This window comes from Vulpes lagopus, chromosome 11, assembly GCF_018345385.1.
Source record: "Vulpes lagopus strain Blue_001 chromosome 11, ASM1834538v1, whole genome shotgun sequence".
In the NCBI taxonomy this organism is placed as follows: Eukaryota; Metazoa; Chordata; class Mammalia; order Carnivora; family Canidae; genus Vulpes; species Vulpes lagopus.
In genome coordinates this window covers 94,428,530-94,449,879 of record NC_054834.1, presented here as the reverse complement: position 1 = coordinate 94,449,879, position 21,350 = coordinate 94,428,530, and the positions used below count along the sequence as shown (strand labels likewise).

The 21,350-nt window shown below is 38.0% G+C and overlaps 1 protein-coding gene across 5 annotated transcripts in view; it reads right to left on the bottom strand.

The window, feature by feature from the left end:
- The window catches only part of MYO3B (myosin IIIB), a 427,577-nt gene that overhangs the window by 158,491 nt on the left and 247,736 nt on the right, over window positions 1–21,350 (bottom strand). For all 5 annotated transcript variants that reach the window (XR_005990597.1, XM_041773390.1, XM_041773393.1 and 2 more), the window contains exons 26-28: window positions 3,105–3,216; window positions 1,961–2,123; window positions 533–613 (exon numbers count right to left, since the gene is read on the bottom strand). Coding sequence is in view for 4 of the 5 variants with exons in the window: in XM_041773390.1 (XP_041629324.1) it covers window positions 533–613; window positions 1,961–2,123; window positions 3,105–3,216 (356 nt within the window). In the remaining variant the exon portion in view is untranslated. The remainder of the gene's footprint in view (window positions 1–532; window positions 614–1,960; window positions 2,124–3,104; window positions 3,217–21,350) is intronic.

Genomic DNA, 21,350 nt, shown 5'->3' with positions numbered 1-21,350 from the left:
CCCTGAGCTATTCTTATCTCTGTGATGCTGAAAGACGGGTTTTGCATCTGATCAGAGAATTCCAAGGTTACTAGACACCTTCCCACTTAACTAGAGTTGAGCATGTGCTCTCGTTTCACAAATGACAGATTTGTGACTCCAAGAAGGAAAGAAATTTGTTCAGTTGGGAGTAATGAAGTTGACTTTATCCAAACTGCCTGTATTCACATGCTGACTCTGCTACTGACCAGCTGTGTGACTGTGGACAACCTATTGCACTTCTCTGTGACAGTTTCCCTCTCTATAAACTCAAGAATATAAGAGCACTTACTGAGAGCATCCTTACACAAATATGGCAAGCAGCAAATGCTCATTGTCAGCCTTATGATCATCATACAGGGGGTGTGTCAGCGCAAGCACTACAACCCCAACTGGAACTCTTAACTCTTATTCCAGTCCTCCTGAATTCTTAACCTCTCAGCTTTCTAAAATCATATGAACTCAATCACAGAATATTTTCAAGTGGATGCTATGAAAATGATGTTTTAATTACCTGCTTGAATAGGAACCGCGGACTCACTCCTTCTGTTGCTTATTTTCTTAAATTTCTTCCGAGCATCATATCCTCTCCAAGCTAAAAATATAAAACCATGTGCTAGGAATGACATTAATTTAGGAACGTGCCAGTGAATTGATATAAGCTGTTTTCCCTCCAATCTATTACCCCTCTCGTCTTCCCTCTTGCTTTCTCACTGAACAAAATAAGCAGAGATACGTGAGCGATGGTGGGGAACAAGAGGCCTCTCTGTACTTAGCTGGGCCTCCAAGATGCTTCTGAGAAGGAATTATTTTTGTTCTGGCAGTGAGTTTCCAGAACACTCTGGATTCTACATATGAATCACTGGGGACCTCTATCCCAGGTGAGACAGTTCCCTGTCATCCCAATCCCTGGAGGAAGCTGTGGTTCAAGACTTGGGAGCAGGGTGGTTTGGTAGGATAGAACTGGCATAGCCTGACCTGTTCAAAATTTTTTTTTATTTGGGAGGAAGATATGAACCTGGAATTTGAAGGAGTGAAAAAATAAAGAAGGGAGTCAAAGGAAATAATTAGTATCACAACACCTGCATTTGGTGAGAGTGAACCATGTGCCAAAAACTGTGCTTTGGGAGAAGAAAATATGCAACACTAAGGCAAAAGGCAAGGAAAATGGATGAGAAGAGAAAGAGAAATCTCTGGGGGTGTTCTGAGTCCTATAGATAGAGGACTGGGGCATTAAGCTGCCCACTAGGAGCATGATCATATCACCTTTTCTCCCTCCCATTAGCATCACAGCTCTCCCTGTTGCTGAATATGGTCATGAAGTCCAGACAATATGGGTTATGAGAACACAAAGGAAATAGTCCACTATGTTCAAGATCTGATGCTTTCATAACCACTCAACAATGGCATAGAACTCAGGTCCTGTTTGTAATATAAATGACACACACACATGCAGAGACACTGAATGGGCTGGGCATATGAGAGAGCCTGGTGATTTGTTCCCTTGGTTTATAAGCTCTCTCTGTGCTAGAAAAGCCTTTGGGAAATAGCATTAGTCATTCTGATGCTGAGAACTTGGTAACAGGCCTGGGGTACACACCAGTCCTGTAGTCCCAGATTACATCAGTCATCTGGGAAAAGGGATGCAGGTCTGTGTGATTTGGGTTTTACCTCTACTCGCTTCACACTACCTCCACCTTGCCACTCATCACACTGTGTTGTGACAGCTTGTTTGCTTATGTGAACATCAGAGGGACCATGGTAGTCTTACTCATGGCTTTATTCCCAGCATCTAGCACAGGGCCTGAAACCGGCACTCAATAAATATTTGCTGGAGCAAGGAAGAAAGGTAGGAAGAAGAGAGGAAGGGTAGGAAGAAGAGAAGAAGCCACTGAGAAAAGCCCCAGTACTTGAGGAAATGCCAAGATTCAGGAGCACTTACCTGACTGGACGGCAATAGCCCCCTTTTCTCTCTTCTCTCTGATTCTTTTGTATCTCCTGGCTGCAAGCCACCCCTTGGCATATGCCTGCAGCACAACCACTCTGCCTATGACTTCTTGCAGCAGCAAATTTAACTGCTCAACATGGTAATATTTGAGAAAAACCTGAAATGACATATTAGTTTTAGCATTACATATGGGCTCCCAAACAGATTCAGTCTACTCCAGAGTATTCTTAATAAAAATATTAAAACCACTATCTACCTAAAGTTTACAGTGACTTCTTTTATGCTAACATTACTGACTTCCTGGGAGCAAACACAATACCTCTTTTCTAAGGTTGAGCCAATCCTTGATTATTGATATAAACAGATGGTGAGGTTAATGGAATTTAGGAGATCCCAAATGTTCTCAAAGCCTGCTTTTTATCTGCCAGGAGGTCTATTTTCTCAGTTGGATTTCTACTGTCTATCTCCACAGCCTCTAATGGAAGCACTAACCAACAGAATTGATCCATAGCCAGCAGTGGAAGTTTGGAAGGAGCACAACCAAATGACCCACCGTGATCTAATTCCTGCTGAGGAACAATGGTGTGGCCACAACACTCAAGGCTAAGACTGGCTTTGTACAGCAATTCAGAATGGATAATAAAAACCTGGGATGCAGGATGAGATGTTCCCTAAATGAAAAGCTATACACAATGAGGCTACTAGCTAGTCAGGGTACACAGTAAAAAACACAACATGAGTCTAATGAAAAATGGACAAAACTGTAAAAGATACTCATTATTTTCATTAATAAGATTTGTGAATCTTCATGAGATGCTGGAATAAGCAACATTTTAAAAAGGACATTTTTAATTTTTGTTATTTTTTTAAAAAGGGACCTTTAAAATGAGCTCAAAGTTCTCATTTTAGAAATGCTAAATGGTTCTCTCACTCTACATGCAGAACAGGAGGCAAACACTCCCCTTCTTGTCCAGAGGTTCTAGGACTCCTGACCCAACACCCTCAAAGATCATTGTTAGGTTGGGGTGTCGTCTGCTAAGCTACACAACTTACAAAGCCATTCATATCACTGACAAGAGACAAACATAACACAGAAGAGCATCATGGGTGACAACCTGAACAAAAAAGAAAGAACTACCTTTGTTTTTCCCAGCACCCAGTGATCTAATCTGCATTTTTCCAAGATAGCAACACAGCTCTCTTTGCTAGCAAAAGGTGTTTCATGTGCTTTGAATGCCAAGTAATAATACCTACAAAATAAAGAGCAAAATGAAACATTTTTAGTTATCATTTGATTCAGTATAGTAGATATGCTCTGGACACACTGTGATGCCTTGTTTTTTAATAGTAAATATTTCTTGAGCACTAATATTAGCACACTAGGTAGTGAAAGGTATATAATTTATGCTTCTTAACTTGGCTCTTATATTTTCTGCTATGAGTATTTCCCTTTTAATACTGCTTTATAATTCATGTTCATGAATACTTGGTGTCTTTTGCATGTAAAATCAAAGAACCTAATCCTTTAATAAAACTGAAATTTAGACAGTTTAAATTTAGAATTCTAGTGAAAGTCATCATTTTATTTTAGCATTATTACAAAATAATTTGTAATCCCATGGTATAAATTTTGACTGTGCTTTGAAAAGTCCCCTTTGAAGCAATCTGTAGATAGCAAAAGTGATCATAGCCTAATACTACTGAATCAGTCTGCTGAGCTACATGTCCATCTCGAGGTACAGAATGGGTATTTTTTTTAATTTTTATTTATTTATTGCAGGGGGCAGGGAACAGAGGGAGAGGGACAAACAGACTCTGCACTGAGCGTGGAGCCAGATGAGGGCTCCTGAGATCATGACTAGAGCTGAAACCAAGAGTCGGACATTTAACCAACTGAGCTACCCAGGTGTCCCTGAAGTAGGTATATTTTTTGATGTCATCACCAAAAACACATTTGTCTTCCCAAATTACTCATTTTAATGAACTTCCATACTTCTGGATAAATTCAAAAAACACCACAAAGAGTTTTTTCCCTCTCCTTTTCTTTATTCTCCCTATTAAAACACACACACACACACATACACACACACACACACAGTGGTACATACAGTCTTTATAGAACAGATACTTTACCTTAGTTTTTCTTGAAAAAACTTTCAAGGATCTTTTCTCTGCTCTTTGCTGCCATCTATAATTAAACTCAACCCCTTGAAGTTTAAAAGTAAACTTCATTTCCTTGTCAAAGGCTTTTCCTGCCATTCCTCAGACAAGGCTGATCTGTTATTTTGGAATTATTGTACTTTTAAGTATAGAGCTGTTTTTTTTTTTAAATCACCTAAATACAAAATATGACCCTTTTACTTGCCAAATATTCCCATATCTTTCTGTTTATGGAAAAAATAAACATAGTTGATTAGCACTTTGGTCATTTATCTTTGTGCTAAAAGACTGTTTTACAAGTTAGGATATAATGCTGAATTTTCTAGAAACATTTGCATTCAGAGATCTTGGGGAATGTTTCCAAGGCTTTGAGTCTCTGTTTCCACCATTGAGGAGAAGGAGTAGTGCTCTCATAGAACCCTGAATGGTGGCCAGGACCATGCTAGGTCATTTGGCCAAACCCAGGAACCTGTTCACAGAAGATACCTACTGGAGCTAGGCGGGAGGAGGGACACCTGGTAGTCAGGCGTAGGCCTATCTGGGCAGTTCATAGCATTCTCACAGATTCTTCAATCTCACTTTTTTCAGGACTGTACTTTCAGTGTGGTTTCTCTGATCTGGCTCTAGCTGAAGTAAAAAGATTGTGTTCTGGAGTTTATGGGGATGGTGGGAATGGATGGCAAATCTATATAGGTGAATGTTTTGGGAAAGCTGAAGTACAGGTAGCTTAGGTATAAAAGTCAGAGGTAAAACCAGGATTTCTACATTCTTTCCATTAGGACTAGTCATTTATAACATGAGCTCCCTTAGCTTTAATCAGTTTGGACTTGATACTAGTGATGATGAAGTATTTAAAGAGAATGTAATGAATGACCAGTCCTGTGCAAGATATAAAATGAATGAAAGATATATTCCAGCTCTTCAAACAAGGATTTCTACTTGTTTTCTAGGCATCTATAGATGGTTCCCAGCAATCTTTAATTTCTAAATAGGCAGAATGAGGGTCACCTGGGTGGCTCAGCAGTTGAGCATCTGCCTTGTGCTCGGGGCATGATACAGGGTCCAGGGATCAAGTCCCACATCAGGCTCCCTATGAGGAGCCTGACTTCTCCCTCTGCCTATGGTCTCCGCCTCTCTCTCTCTGTGTCTCTCATGAATAAATAAAATCTTAATAAAAAATAGGCAGAATGAATTAAGAACTAACATAAAATATTAAAACTCAACTGTGATACCTGGTCCTTCAACCCAAATCTCTTAATTTATTATAATATTCACATTTGGTTTAGTTTAGAAAGTGACAGGTAACAATCCTGCAAAGAAGTAAAGGTTTTATTTTTGTTGTTGTTGTTTTTTTTAGAAGTAAAGGTTTTAAAAAGTACTGAAGAAACATATAAGTGATATGTCTGTAGTAATCAGGTCAGATAAGTATAATGGATTTCCCTTATAGAGTAGTTTTGAATTCTGGAAGGTACCATGGTTAAAAAAAAAAAAGTACTTTGGTTGAGCTCCTGTGTGCTTCAATATAAGGGCAAAACTGACAGGAAACAAGACAAAAGGTCTATCAGCAAGAGGGGTCTTTTGGGGAAGATCTATTTCACACCCACTTCTGAAGCAGTTTGATGAATTAAATGAGGAGATATGCAACAGCATATCTTGTTAAAGGTCCTGAGGGTCTAGGCACTTAAAAGCATTGCAAAGACCAGGGCCTGAGATGCCTCTTGTAGGTAGAACTGATGCCTCAGATTGGAGCCTGATCACTGAGTTAAGAGTGAGAGGCTCTTTGTTGGGTAATCCTAAATCACTTACCTCTCTGCACCTGAATTCCCAGAGATGGGAATGGAAACTAGATAAGTAGTTCTAAACTCTTCTAGGGGGGCAGGGGCAGGGAAGAATTTCTGAAAACCTGGTAAAAAGAATCCATATTCTTTCTTAGGAAAATGTTCTTTTTCAAAAGATTTTATTTATTTATGAGAGAGAGAGAGAGAGAGAGAGAGAAAGTAGGAGCATGAGCAAAGGGTGAGGCAGAGAGAGAAGCAGACTCCTTGCTGAGCAGGGAGTCTAATGCAGACTCTAATCTGAGCCAAAGGCAGACGTTTAACCAACCAAGCCACCCAGGCACCTACCTCTCTTAGGGAAATGTTCTTAACATATTGCAAGGGGTCTACATAGCTCCTGATGGCCCTCCAAAGACCGAAGAGCCCTTTCCTGCTTTAGAACTCTATGGAAAGTGATCATTTTCCCCAGGTCTCATCTTATTAAAATATATAAGCTATTAAAATAAATATCCAGTTGGAAAATATTTCTACTCAAATATGTTTAATTTTCTGCCTAAAATGGTATATGGAATGCAGACTCTTCAAGGAAGAGTTTTTAAATTATAATAGGCTAAGCAGTTTGTAAACTATTAGTAAAAGCAACAGGCAACTAGAGATACATCCTCCTGCATTTAAATTATAGGATCATAAACAGGGAGTATCTATAAGGTTATAATGTCTATAAGAATACATTAGTTTTCTGTTGCTACACAACAGATTTCTATAAAATGTAATGTCTTAAAACAGACAACTGTCATCTCAGTTTGTAAGGATTGAGAACTTAGAAGCAGTTTATCTGGGTAATTCTGGCTCAGAATCTCTCATGAGATTATAGTCAAGATGTCTACCAGGGCTGCAGTCATCTAAAGACTTGACTAAGGCTGTATGATTTATTTTCAAGATGGCGCACTCACTTGGCTAATGGTAGAAAGTCTCAGTCTTTTTTTTTTTTTTAAAGATTTATTTATTTATTTATGATAGACATAGAGACAGAGAGAGAGAGAGAGAGAGAGAGAGAGGCAGAGACACAGGAGGAGGGAGAAGCAGGCTCCATGCCAAGAGCCTGACGCGGGACTCGATCCCGGGACTCCAGGATCGCGCCCTGGGCCAAAGGCAGGCGCTAAACCGCTGAGCCACCCGGGGATCCCCAAAGTCTCAGTCTTTTATTGGCTGTTGGCAAGAGGTCTCTGTTCCCTGCCACATGAGTCTCTACAGAGAACTGTTTCAGTAACTTCATAACATAGAAGATGGCTTCCCTCAGAAGCAGGGATCCCAGAGAGAGAGAGATCAAGCAGAAACCCACAATGCCTTTTATGACCAAGGCCTAGAAGTGACATACCATCACTTCCTTCACCTTCTATTCATTACAAGTAAGTCATTTAGTCCATACCACATTCCATGAGAGAAAAATTAAGTTCCACCTCTTGAAGGGAAGAATATTAAGTAATTTGTGGATATATTTTTAAACTACCACAAAGAATCTCTATAGAACATTAAATCTTTGTTGTACTGGTATAGAAAACTGTTCTTGGTGAGATGAAATGATTTGTCCAAGATGACAAATATATGACAAAGGCTAAGATTATTATTTAAGTCTTTGGACCTCCATGTTATTGATTTAAAAAAAAAAAACTGATACGAATCCAGTTAATAAAGTTTAGTTTTTGATGTAAAGGGGAGAAACAAAAAAAGAGTAAAGGGAATACATTTTTTCACCAGAAAAGACTGATAAATTTGCCTACATAAAGATAAAAATTTGTTACATAAAAACATTACAAATTTGGGAAGAATTGGTCTTTTTAAATTTTGTTATCTATTTAGGTACAATGGTTTTTTCGTATTAAAATCATGCTCTCTGCAGAAAGCCCTCAACAAAAGCTAATGCCTGGAATGTAGATATATCCCCACAAATCAATAGTGGTGAATTTCTTAGACTGACCTCCAAAGCCTATTTAAACTATTTAATATGAAAAATAGTACCTTTGAGGGGCACCTGGGTGGCTCTGTCAGTTTTTTGCTTTTGGCTCAGGTCATGATCCCAGGGTCCTAGGATAAAGTCCTGCATCGGACTCCCTGCTCAGTGGTTATCCTGCTTCTCCCTCTCCCTTTGCTCCTCTACCCCCACCTCCCCACTCATGCACGCTCTCTCTCTCTAGCTCTGCTCTCTCTCAAATAAATAAATAAAATCTTTAAAGAAAAAAAAGAATAGTACCTTTGAGGCAAAACAGTGCTTTTTATTTTCCTCATTTCTCCTTTCTTGTGTTCTTCCTTAGTGCAGGCTGACAAAGTCTTTGGTAAGACAGAGTAAAGAAACAGAGACTTAAATACAGCAAAGTTGTCCTAGGAGACCTGGTCCATATAAGCAAGATAAAGGCTTTCTCGTCTTGTTTGTGTTGCACTCAGAAAACTGTGAGAGACGTATGTCTTAGAAACCATAATGGCCAAATGTACTTCTAAGGTAGAGCCGGGAACAAAAGCCTATAAAATCCCTAAGAACTTCTAGGCTTCCCTCAGAGGGAGCAGGACCCTCCAGAGAGGACAGAAAGGCAGAAAAGACTGAGGAGACTATAAAGAAGGAGTGAGATGGAAAGGGTCCTAGACTTCCTTTAAGATGGGCTCTGGGCCTACTGAAAGAAACCTTAATTGCAAAAGAAAGGAAATTTTGGAATTTTTGCATGTTCCTGATCAGCTGCCAGTGAGGTTATTTTCTTTCTTGTAAAGAGCCAGGCTTGAACTCTTCCACACACAATGTGGGCAGAACTGAGGGATTACATCTGGCCAATTGTATTTCAAAGCCGACCCCCACGTGTTGGGAGACACCAAGGCAGCTAGAATATATAGGACAGAGTACTAGGAGAGAGCTAACAAAGAACCCTGGACATCTGTGGAAGGCCTCTCAGGTATTCAGCAGAGTATTGATTAGCACATGCAAGAGGGGAAACTACCCAAGGCTGGCAAAATAACCATCTAAGAAAATTAGAGAGACTAGTGCCTGATGGTCATAGAGGGCTATGAATAGTGCCTGTTTCTACCAGCCAGACTCATTAACCTCATAATTCATACTACACTGAAGAGAGTACTCAGAAGTGTCTTGCTTCAGTAGTGAGGAAATATTAGCCCTACACATGGCTCTGCTTTTACCTAACAGATCTTAAACACAAGATCCAAAAGGATGAAACTATTTCCAAGTATAGGCATACTTCAGAGATACTATGGGTTTCAGTTCTAGATTGCTGCAATAAATTGACTATTTCAATAAAGTAAGTCAAATGAACTTTTTGGTTTCCTGGTTCATTTGAAAGTTATAGATCACTATTCTACTAAGTAGTCTACTAGTGTATAATAGCATTATGTTTTTTAAAAAGTACATACTTTAATTTAAAATACTTCATTGCTAAAAGATGTTACTATCATCTGAGCATTCAACAAATTGTGATCACTGATTACCATATCAAATATAATAATAATGAAAAAGTTTGAAATATTGTGAGAATTACCAAAATGTGACACAGTGACATAAAGCAAGTAAATGCTGTTAGAATGGTGCCCTAGACTTAAACTTAATGTAGGGTTGCCATAAACCTTCAATTTGTAAGAAATACAGTATCTGTGAAGCACAATAAAGCAAAGTGCAATAAAACAAAATATGCCTATAATTTAACATTATCTTAGAACAAAGCACAAAGATATTTATAGAGACATGAAAATATCCAGTACCCAATGATAAAACTGACAATGTCTGGCATCTAGTCAAAGATTATCAGGCACACAGGAAAATAGGACCTATAGTAAGGAGAAAGTCAACTAGCTGAAATGGATCCAGAAGTAACACAGATAATAAAATTAACAGAGAAGAACATTAAAACATTTATTTTAACTGTATTCCATATGTTCAAAAAGTTAAATGGAGACACAGAGATACAAAAAAGTCCCAACCAGAATTTTTAGAAATGAAAACTACAATGTCTGAGACTAAAAAATCAAATATATATATGTGTATACACATATACACACATATATATATGCATAACAGCAGCAATTGAGACATTGAAGAAAAAAGATTAGTAAACTTGAAAACATGACAATGGAAAATATGACAATAGAAACTACACAAAATGAAACACAGAAGAAAAAATAATTAAAAAAAATAAAAAGAGCATTAGTGAACTATGGTACAACTTCAAGTGGCCTTAATACATGAAATTAAAAGTCCCTGAAGAGGAGGAAAAAAAGGATACAGAAAAAATATTTGAAGAAATTATGGCTAAAGATTTTCCAAATTTGATGAAAACTACAAACTAACAGATGTAAGTCCAAGCATACACACACACACACACACACTAAATCTTGGAGGAAACTACACCAAAGTATATCATAATTAAATTGCTCAAGAACAGTCATAAAGAGAAAATCTTAAAAGCAACCAGAGAATAAAAGACAAGTTACATACAGGGGAACAAAGATAAATATGACATTAGAGTCTTCAACAGAAACAATGTAAGTGAGAAGATAATGGAGCAAAATCTTTAAAGAACTAAAAGAAAGAGGATTCTATATTCAGTGAAAATATTTTTCAAAAATAAGGGCAAAATAAAGAACTTTTTCAGACATGAAAAAGCTGAAAGAAGTCATCATCAGATGATCTCCATTATAAATAAATGTTTCTTTTTTTAAAGATTCAGAAAACAAAGTAAACTATGGTAAGATTCTAATACTATTTGTGAAGTGATATAATTCTGCTTGAAGATAGGTTGCATAAGTTAAAGATTTATATTGTAAATCATAAAACAACCCCAAACTAATAAAAAAAACTACAGCTAATACGTCAACATAGAGGATAAAGTGAAAGCATATAAAATGCTCAAAAATCTAAAAGAATTAGAAGGAGGAAGTGTCTGGCTGGGTCAGTTGTTGGAGTATGTAACTTTTAATCTTGGGGTCATGAGTTCAACTCCCACATTGGGTGTGGAGCCTACTTAAAATAAAATGAAATAAAATACAGAAAAATCAGAAGAAGAAGGAGGAAACAAAGAACCCATCAAACAAATGTATTTGGGAAATGAATAGCAAAATTATTGAACCGAGCCAAACAAATAATGTTAAATGTAAATGGCCAAAACATCCCAATTCAAAGGTAGAAATTTTCAGACTGAATAAAAAAGCAAAGCATAACTATATGCCGCTTACAAAAAAATGTACAAATATAAAGACACAAGTAAGTGCAAAGTAAAAGATATACCATGCTAATAACACTTATCAAATTAAAACTATAGTAACTGACTATATTAACACTAAAACAGATTTCAGAGCAAAAAATATTACCAGGGATAAAGATATTTATTTTATGGTGATAAAAAGGTCAATCTATCAAAAGAACCAGGAATCCCAAGCATTTTTGCAACTAATAACATGAAGCTAAAACTGATTTGCAAGGAGAAACAGAGAAATCCACAATTATCCTCACAGAGTTCAATACCCTCCCCAATAATTGTTAGAACAAGCAGACAAAAAAATCATCAAGGAATCAGAGGGCTTAAACAACAAACTTGACAGACTGGAAAATTCTAGAACATTCCAGCCAAAAAGAAACAGACTATACATTCTTTCCAATTGAGTATAGAAACATTTACCACAATAGGACATACCTGGGCCATAAAACATGACTTAATAAATTAAGTGCTCAAATCACACAAAGTAGGTTCTCTGATCAAAGCAGAATTAAATTAAAAATCAACAATGGGAAGATATCTGAAAAATCCCCAAATATTCATGAGAAGACTTCTAAATATCCCATAGGTAAAAGAAGAAATCAAAAGAGAAATTTAAAAATACTCTTGATCAAATGAAAATGAAAACAATTGATCAAAATTAATGGGAAACTGCTAAAGTAGTATTTAGAAAATTATACTATCAAACACCTATAATAGATAAAAAGAGGACAGCCCCAGTGGCTTAGTGGTTTAACACCACCTTCAGCCAGGGCGTGATCCTGGAGACCAGGGATCAAGTCCACGTCGGGCTCCCTGCATGGAGCCTGCCTCTCCCTCTGCCTAGGTCTCTGCCTCTCCCCCCCTCTCTCTCATTCTGTGTCTCTAATAAATAAATAAAATCTAAAAAAAAGAAAAAAAAAAGAAAGAAAAGAACATTCTCAGGTACATGATGAGCTCAGCCCCCATCATGTTAGAAAAAGACCAAATTAAGCTCAAAGTAAGCAAAAGAAAAGACACGAAAAATATCAGAGTGAAAAATCAATGAAACAAAATACGCAAACATTGAATTAAAAGCAGTTCTTTCAAAAGGTTAAAACTGGTAAACTTCTAGCTATATAGGTTGGGAGGGAAAGGAAAGAAGATACAAATTATATAATATTACATAATGTGTGATATTCTATAGAGTCAACAAATATTAAAGGGATAATAATGAATATTGTATTAACAAGCTAAAAGAAAAAAGCATGATCTTAATAAGGAAAAACATTTGACAAAATCAAACATCTGATTCTATTAAAAAAAAAAAGAACCTTCTCAACAGACTTATACAATAATTGAACCTCCTCAACCTGATAATGACAAACCTATGAAAAACCTAACATATTTAATGGTGAATGACTAAATGCTTATTCCCCAAAGATCAGGAAAAAGGCAAGGATGTCCACTCTTACAACTTCCACACTGTATCAGAGACCCTAGCCAGTGCAATAGGACCAGAGAAAGAAAGAAAACGTATCTCTACTAAAAATGAATAGAATTGTCTTAATTTGAAGATGACACAATTGTCTGTGTGGAAAATCCAAATATCAAAAAAAACCATATCGGAACTAATAAGTGAGTTTAATAAAGTTGTAAGATAAAAATAATATATTGTATTTCTATACACAAACAACTGGAAATTGAAATTTAAAATAATATCACTACAAATGTGAAATAATAGGGATAAGTCCGAGACTAAATGCGCAAGACCTGTACAATGAAAACTACAAAATACTGGCTAAGAAAAATTAAAGACAACCTAGTCAAATGGAGAAAGATGCTTTGTTTGTAAGTTAGAAAAATTAATACTGTTAATATTTGAGTAAAGTAGACTACCTCTTGGGCAGCCCAGGTGGCTCAGTGGCTTAGCATCGCCTTTGGGTCCAGGGTGTGACCCTGGAGACCTGTGATGGAGTCCCACATCAGGCTCCCTGCATGGAGCCTGCTTCTCCCTCTGCCTGTGTCTCTGTCTCTCTGTCTCTCTCTCTCAGTCTCTCATGGATAAATAAAAGCTTAAAAAAATAAAAAAAGCAGACTACCTCCATAATGTGGGTGGGCCTCATGCAATCAGTTGAAAGCCTTATGAAGAAAGGCTGTGTTCCCCTGGGGAGGAGAGGATACCACCTCTGGAGTCCTTTTGGACACAAGACAGTAACATCAATTCCTGCTGGAATTTCTAGCCTACCAATCTACCCTGTAGATTCCAGACTTGCAAGCCTCCACAACTACATGAGTCAATTTCCTTAAAATAAGTCCCTTTCTTTCAGTATTCTCTCTCTCTCTCCCTCTCTCTCTCTCTCTCTCCCTCTCTCTCTCTCTCTCTCTCTCTCTCTCATTTCTGTTTCTCTGGAGAACCCTAATACAGTACTAGTTCCCTTTTGAGTAGAGACAGAGCCAATGTTGGTGATATACTTCCTATAACGGTGCAGGTTGTTCTTTAGTAACTTCCTCTGTAACATTTCTTCTCCCTTTGTCGCTGAATTTTCCAAGTTTCGCACAGATGCTGGGGCTTCTGCACTGCACACTGGGGATCTAGGACCCCCTGTCCAGCTGTTCTTCCTCATGTTCACAAACAGATGTGCCCTGCCCTCTGTCAAAACTCTTCATGCCTGGGCATTCCCACAGGGCCAGCTGTAGAAGGGACTGGCTTTCTCCTCTAATAAACATTTAGATCCTGAAAAGAACTTAAGAGTCATCAATAAAAATTCTTGTTTTGTAGAAAAGAGAAAGCCAGAGAGGAAGAATTGGCTGAAGGTAACAGAGCAGTAAGTGGAGGCCAGAGGCTTGCCCATGTCTTCTAACTCCCAAGTTCAGGCTTTTTTACATTCGCCTAATCTGTATCTACTCTTAGTTCATACTGTATACACCTGATAGTATCTTTGACTCTCTAAGAGGGACCTTTGGTACTCTAGCACTTTTCAGCTCATTGGAACTTGTGTCTATAGTGATCTGGAATATTGGCTTTTTGGCTTGGGAGAAGTGTTGATTTCCTACATCTGAATACCAGCTGTCATGTGATCCTTGACACATGTGTGGGGGATCCAACAATATTCTATTTTGACTAGTTTATCAGTAAGGCATTGGTAGTTCAGTGGAAAACTATGTACACCATCTTTAGCACATCCTTTTGTGTTATTGGGTTCTAGCCCTGCTCATCTTCTTTGAGCTAGTTTGCATCTCTTTGTAAATTATGTAATTGATAGATACATAAACTCCATCCAGTCCAGTGATGATTTCGGCTTCCCACTGTGGAAAGCCCAGTTTTGTCTCCATTTGCAACTTACCTCAACATTCTTTTAATTCATATAAAGCTTGTGCTATTTTGACTTTTCCTTTGAACCTATGATACTATCTACTTGATTCCCTCATCTCATATGAATAAAATAAATTCTTTACACACATTCATCTTTATATCTCTATGTGAATCATGATGTTACCTTCTGAAAATTATATTTAACGAGAGGAAGAAAGAGGTACAAAACCTAGGCTATAGACATCTGGCCGAAAGAAGCACAAACATATGGGGCGAAAGTCATCATATGTTTGTAGATCCATTGCTACCGAGCAAGCCTAAACGGCACTGATGAAAGTACTTGGAATATCATGAGTAAGGTGGACAATTCCCCTGCCCTCATGAAACATATATTCTAGTCAGAGAAACAAATATTAAGTATATAAAGAGCATCATTTTGGGTAGGGATAAGTGCTACGAAAAATAGTAAGTCAAGATAAGGGAGTGGGGGGTTTATGGGTATATTTTGTAGTGTATTTTGGCAGGTGGCATTTAGCAACCAAGACAGTGAGGGAACTTAAGCCATGTCATATGAAGAACTGCTGAAAATACTGGGAGCATTGAGTTTAGAAAGGAAGACTTAACTGGGTCTTATAAGAAAGGAAAAAAGTTTTCCTAGATCTAGTCTCTGTCTGGGTCTAAAAATTAGACTGCCAAAGACAGATTAGCAGGAAAAAGCATACACAGTCAATTAATAGAAGTTTTACATGACACAGGAGCTTCCAGAAGGAAATGAAGACCTGAAGAAATGGCTAAACCTGGGTGTTTTAACGGTGGATTTGATGAAGAGTGGAGAGTCACAGAAAGAGGTGATAGGACAAAGGTAGGAACAAAATGTGGTAAATGGGGGGGAACTTAACAAGACTGGTCATGCGGATCCTTCTCTGTATCCATTGTCTTCAGAGATGAGGATATTTCTTTCCTTTTGGTAAAGGGAGGGCACCTCTCACATGAGGGTATAGGACCTGCTTCAGAGAATGGACAGAAAGTCCTTCCTGCTCATGTCATTTCTCAAATTCCTTCAGCTTGAAATATTCAATATGCCAAGGTATCATATTCTGTGGAAGTATGTCCTGAACCCCATTACCATTAGTCTCTTAAACTATGTCAGACCACCGGCATCAGATCTACTGAGAGATTTCATAAAAGATGTGGATTCCAGGTCATATCCAGACACAGAATCAGAATCTTTACAGTTGGGAATCAGGAATCTATATTTTCATAAGCTTCTATGGTGATTTTGAGGCACCATAGGGTTTGAGAACTGCTGACTTGGGAGGAACATGATAATTGACTCAAATAGAGAAAGGAGCCGATTTGTTCAAGACAGGAAACAACAAATGTTGACGAGGATGTGGAAAAAGGAGAACCCTCTTACACTCTTGGTGGGAATGCAAGCTGGTGCAGCCACTCTGGAAAACGGTATGGAAGTTCCATAGGAAGTTAAAAATAGAGCTACTCTGTGACCCAGCAATTGCACTACTAGGTATTTACCCCAAAGATACAAATATGGTGATCCAAAGGGACACCTGCACTCCAAATGTTCATAGCAGCAATGTCCACAATAACCAAACTGTGGAAAGAGTCGAGATGTCCATCCACAGATGAATGGACAAAGAAAATGTGAGATACACACACACACACACACACACACACACACACACACACACACTGGAACATTACTCAGCCATCTGAAACGACAAATACCATTTATATCAATGTGGTTGGAAATGGAGGATATTATGCTGAGTGAAATAAGTCAATCAGAGAAAGATAATTATCATATGATTTCACTCATATGGAATATCAGAAACAGCACAGAATATCATAAGAGAAGGGAGTAAAAACAATAGAAAGTCATCAGAGAGGGATAAAAACCAAGAGAAACTCTTAACTATAGGAAACAAACTGAGGGTTGAAGGAGGGGAGGTAGGTGGGAGGATAGGATAATTGAGTGATGGGCATTAAGGAAGGCATGTGATGTGATGAGCACTAGATGTTATACACAACTGATAAATCAATAAACACTACATCTGAATCTAAGTATGTGCTTTATGTTGGCTGAATTTTAATTTAAAAATATAAAACTGATATGTATCATCAATACTATACTGTTACTGTAGTGCAAGTCTTCGGTTATTATCATTATACCTGAGTAAAATGCAGGACTTAAAATTTCCCTATATAGTCTGTTTGGGGCTCATAGAATTTCAACTATGATCTCTTTCACAGGATAGTCTCCTCAACATACTTGAACAATGGCTCTCAGATTAGTCTCCTGATCAGCAGTATCAGTATTACCTGGAAACCTGAACACACAGCCCCCTACTAACCAAAAATTCTGCAGGTAGGGCTCAGCAATATGTGTTTTAACAAGGCCTCTGGAGATTATCATACATGAGAAAGTTGAAGAACCATTAATTTATTAGAGAAGCAGAATCCCAGGGAAGTGAAGTGACTTGCCTACAGTTACACAATCCATCTGAGGAAAGAAACTGGCTCCCATGTCTCTTCATCATCTTTTCTCTTTGTTAGGAATAAATGACTTTCTGGAGCACATCATGATCCCCTGAAAGTCAATTAACTGCAAAATCCACCCTAAAGAAATCCTCACACAGGTTTAATATGTAAGATAATTTGAGCATTGCTGGCAAACAACTGGACACAATATCAATATCCACCAATAGAAGAATGGGTACATGAACATTACCAATTTTAATAATGGAGTTAAAAATGAATGCATTGGGTAGCTCAGTGGTTGAGCATCTGCCTTTGGCTCAGGTTGTGATCCGGGGGTCCTGGGATCAAGTCCTGGATCAGGCTCTGTGCAGGGAGTCTGCTTCTCCCTCTGCCTACGTCTCTGCCTCTCTCTCTGGGTTTCTCATGAATAAATAAATAAAATCTTTTAAAAAACGCATTGGAGCTATGAAAGAACATAGATTTATCCCTAATACATACTGTTAAAATAGAAAAGGAAATTGCCAAATGGTATAAAATACGTGATTCAAGTTGACCAAAAATGTAGGGTTCTTTCCCTTTCTTGATCTTTCTCTTTCTTTCCCCTCTGTGTGTGTATACAGGTATGTGTGTATTCTGAGAGGCTAACACTACCGAAAGAATAATAGTAACTACCAGGAAGAGCCACGATGCAAGCAGAATACTGGGAAATGGAATTTGGGATGCAGAAAAAAAGACTTTAGTCTTATATGTAGTATTTAAAAATTTTACAGGAAAAGTTATTCACACTTTGTTTTTGCCATTGAAAGTTAATTTCAAACATAAATAAAAATTATTATGGTTTAATTACAATTTGCCTATATCCTGGTCAAAGAATCATGTATCTACTAATTTGATCACTATTGCTTGCATCTAAGTGGATATATCCCCAATTAGGCAGCAAAAAGTATCAATCCTTTTCCTATTTAAAAATATTCCTTGAAAAAAATATTCCTTGAGGGACCCTCCATCAACATTAGTGACCACCCAGATTGTCTACTCAGATATCCAAAATACAGGACAATTATCTGAACAATTCAACCCATATAAAGAATTTTCTCTTAGGTCGATAATGGAGGGAACTGAGCTATTCTGGCTTGGATAATTTGATAATTACCCACAATTGCCCATTTCCCTTTAGTGTGTATGAAAATCCAGATTTAGATTTTTAAGTTCTTTCTTATATTTACCATAAGCCCCTTTATTTTAATTTTTCCTTCGTGTTTGGCCTTCAGTAAAGACAGAACAGCTGGCTACCATCTGCTACAAAAAAAAAAAAAAAAAAAAAGTAATTTTTAGGAAGACTCCTAAATTTGGGTCTTAGAGTAAGAAGTCAGACTGATCTGTGGTATTAGATTGCAGAAGTCCTGAGACTATAAATTCCTTCTAATTCAATATTACTACAGCACTCAGCTGTAGGTGCTTAATAAATGTTTCACATGCTGCTGCAGTCTCCTCCTAAGCTTTAAATGAGGACTGTCTTAAAAAAAAAAAGACACTAAGAATTCAAGATTGAGGCTGAGTTTATTCATTAATTAATTTGTAATAGAAAGCTAAATTTTATACTGATTAGTCTATTTTACAGTAAGAAAAATTATTAATTTTTCCCAGTCCATGGTGCTCTGGGATGGGCAGATATTTAAATTGAACAGAACATGCTAGAATGGGTATGAGGTCAACTGCGGGCAGTGGTTTCCTAGGGCACCATGTTAGGGTAATTCCAGGGCTGCATCTGGGCATGAAGGCAATATGCCTTGGCTGAGGAGCCAAGTCTGCAGCTGGGGCTGAAGAGACATGGTGGTCATTTGTCATCTCTGTGCTAGGTTTCCTCACATTCACCTTTCTTGTCTTCTGCTTTCTCTCCTTTTCATTCATTATTGTCCTTATTCTTGTTTGTTTTTGCTGCTCCATCATTATCATTATCTAGCATAATGTAGTCCTACTAAATTGTTTTAAGGAACCTCTAAGCAGGGAAACAGAGTTTTAATTCAGCCACTGATTTTCAGAGTAAGCTGGGCAGACAATCCCAAGGCTCCAGACTGGCAGTCTTCTCAACTGCATCGATAATGTCTAACACCTCTGGAACATCTTTCTTCTTGGTTTCCTTTGCTATTTCTTCCTGCACTGTTGCCACAGCATAGCCATTGCCCACTGTGTTCCTATGTCCTCCTGGGTTGTTTCCTATAACTGAATTAGCTCATGAGTCTGCCCACAGTGCTGAATTAGAAAAATCAGGAAAGACAGCCTATTATTATCATAACTGTCTCCACTCAGTACATTGGAGAACAGTGTGATTGATATTACCTCTTGTTTCAACTTCTCAAATCACCACTATAAATTTCAGGCTGAATTTGCAGAGCTATCAACTACAGAAATGATTTTTCCGATACTTGACTAGTGAAAGACAGCTGTCAGCAATGTGTGCTCTGTGAGAAAGGCAGGACCTTGAAAGAACGGGTTTTGAGATTTTGAATCATCTATAGCCTTAGGCAAGTTGATAAGAATTCACAGCCTAGGCAAAGCCAATGTGAGCCCATTCTGCTCCCTAAGAATAGAGAGAGGAGGTCATAGAGACTCCTAGAGGTGGGACCTTGGGAGAGCTGCTTCATTTCTCTAGCCTCAGCTTTCTCATCTATGAAATGGAAAGTTGGACCAGGCTACCTCCTAGAGGTACTCTTAGAGTCTTTCAATGATACTGAAAAGGCGAGTTTAAAGTTTTCTTTTATTTTTTTGTTTAGTGCACTAAGAAGATTATAAAAATGGTAATGTTAGAATTAAGAGAAAGAAGTCATCCAAGATCTCACCTACAGAAAAGGCATGAACACATACAATTGGGGAGGGGTGGCCAACTCATTCCCTCAATTAAACAAAGAACAATGGGCAGGAATGATAGTATACAAGGACAGCAGTTGTTCGAGACCCCTCCCAGAGAATGCCACCACTCTACTGCTGCCCTTAGAAGATAAATGCAGAGACTGTTCACATAAGCATGTAATATGTTTACTCACAATGTTGAAGCTCGTCATTATCTTCCTTACACATTCTCTCATAATGTGTCCCTCACTAGCATGCAAATCAATTTGTAGGGAATTAAGGATTCTGTTCACTTTGCTGCAAATCTACCAGTTTATCTGAATGGCACATTAGGATCTATTTTATGTCAGGCTCTCACGTATGTAGTTACAGGTAAAAACAAAGGAAATCCAGGAATGTCCTGTGAGAGACAAGGCTTAGTATCACCATCCTAGCTCCTGGAGGATTTGTGCTTTCTCAGCACTCAAAGAAAAAAGTATAAGCTTTATTCTTTGAAAACTGAAACTTGGATTTTAGCCTCTCTGGAGATGTGTGGATTCTTCTGTGAGTTGGTTTTTCTCTCAATTCCTGTCCTATGAGCCAGTGCTAACCTTGGGTCTCTTCAAGGGAATGTCAGGGACCCTGTCTTCAGATGAAGTTTTCACAGTGGTAACTGATGATATTCAGTTCATTTTGCAAGAACTAAAAGAATTTGTTGCAGGCTCAAAACTGCAAATATACCCTTTCCATGGCAATGGAATTAATGGGTTCTGAATATCTTTCTTGACTGTTTTTACTCAGGCACTTCTGTATTTGCTAATTCTTAAACTACAATCTTGAAGAAGCAGCTGAGTAGCAAAGAATTGTAGGGAACTGGAAGTATTTATTCAAATTCACTTAGCCTCTTGGTTATTCAGTCACTCCCTCCCCTCATTCAATTAATAAACAAGAGATTTCTTTTCTGTGATAAGCATAGTTAACATCTCTTTCACTTCCATTCTCACTTATTCCTAGCTAAAAGATCAGTAGTTTTCTGTTGGGTGAGAATGTTCCCAGCCCCAGTCATGTTCCCTACTTTCTAAGTCCCTCTCTGTAGCTAGGAATGATTACGTGTCTCTGTTTAAGCCAAAGAAATGTGAAATGGCTTCTGGGAAAATGTTTTCTTTCCCAATAAAGGGTGGGGCAAATAGAGCTGGCTTCATCATTCATCTTGCCCCTTTCTCCCTTTGAATATAGACATGATCTAGAAAGGCAGCAGCCCCTTGTGACCATGAGACTATAAGCCAACCCACATAAGTAAAGATTGTAAAAAGGAATGGAAGGAGGTCAGAAGGTATATTCAGGTCCTTAGTGACATCACTGAACAGCTGAACTAATATTAAAAATAGCTTACCTCTTAATTTCTTTTTGTGAGAAACTAACAAACAAACCTATTTGCCACTGGTTTTCAATTTGGGCAATTTGGCCCCCCAGAGGACATTTGGCAATATCTGGAGGCATTGTTTTTACTGTCATGACTGCGGGTGGGGGGTGAGGTTATTGGCATCCTAATAGGTAGGAGCCAGGGATGCTATTATACA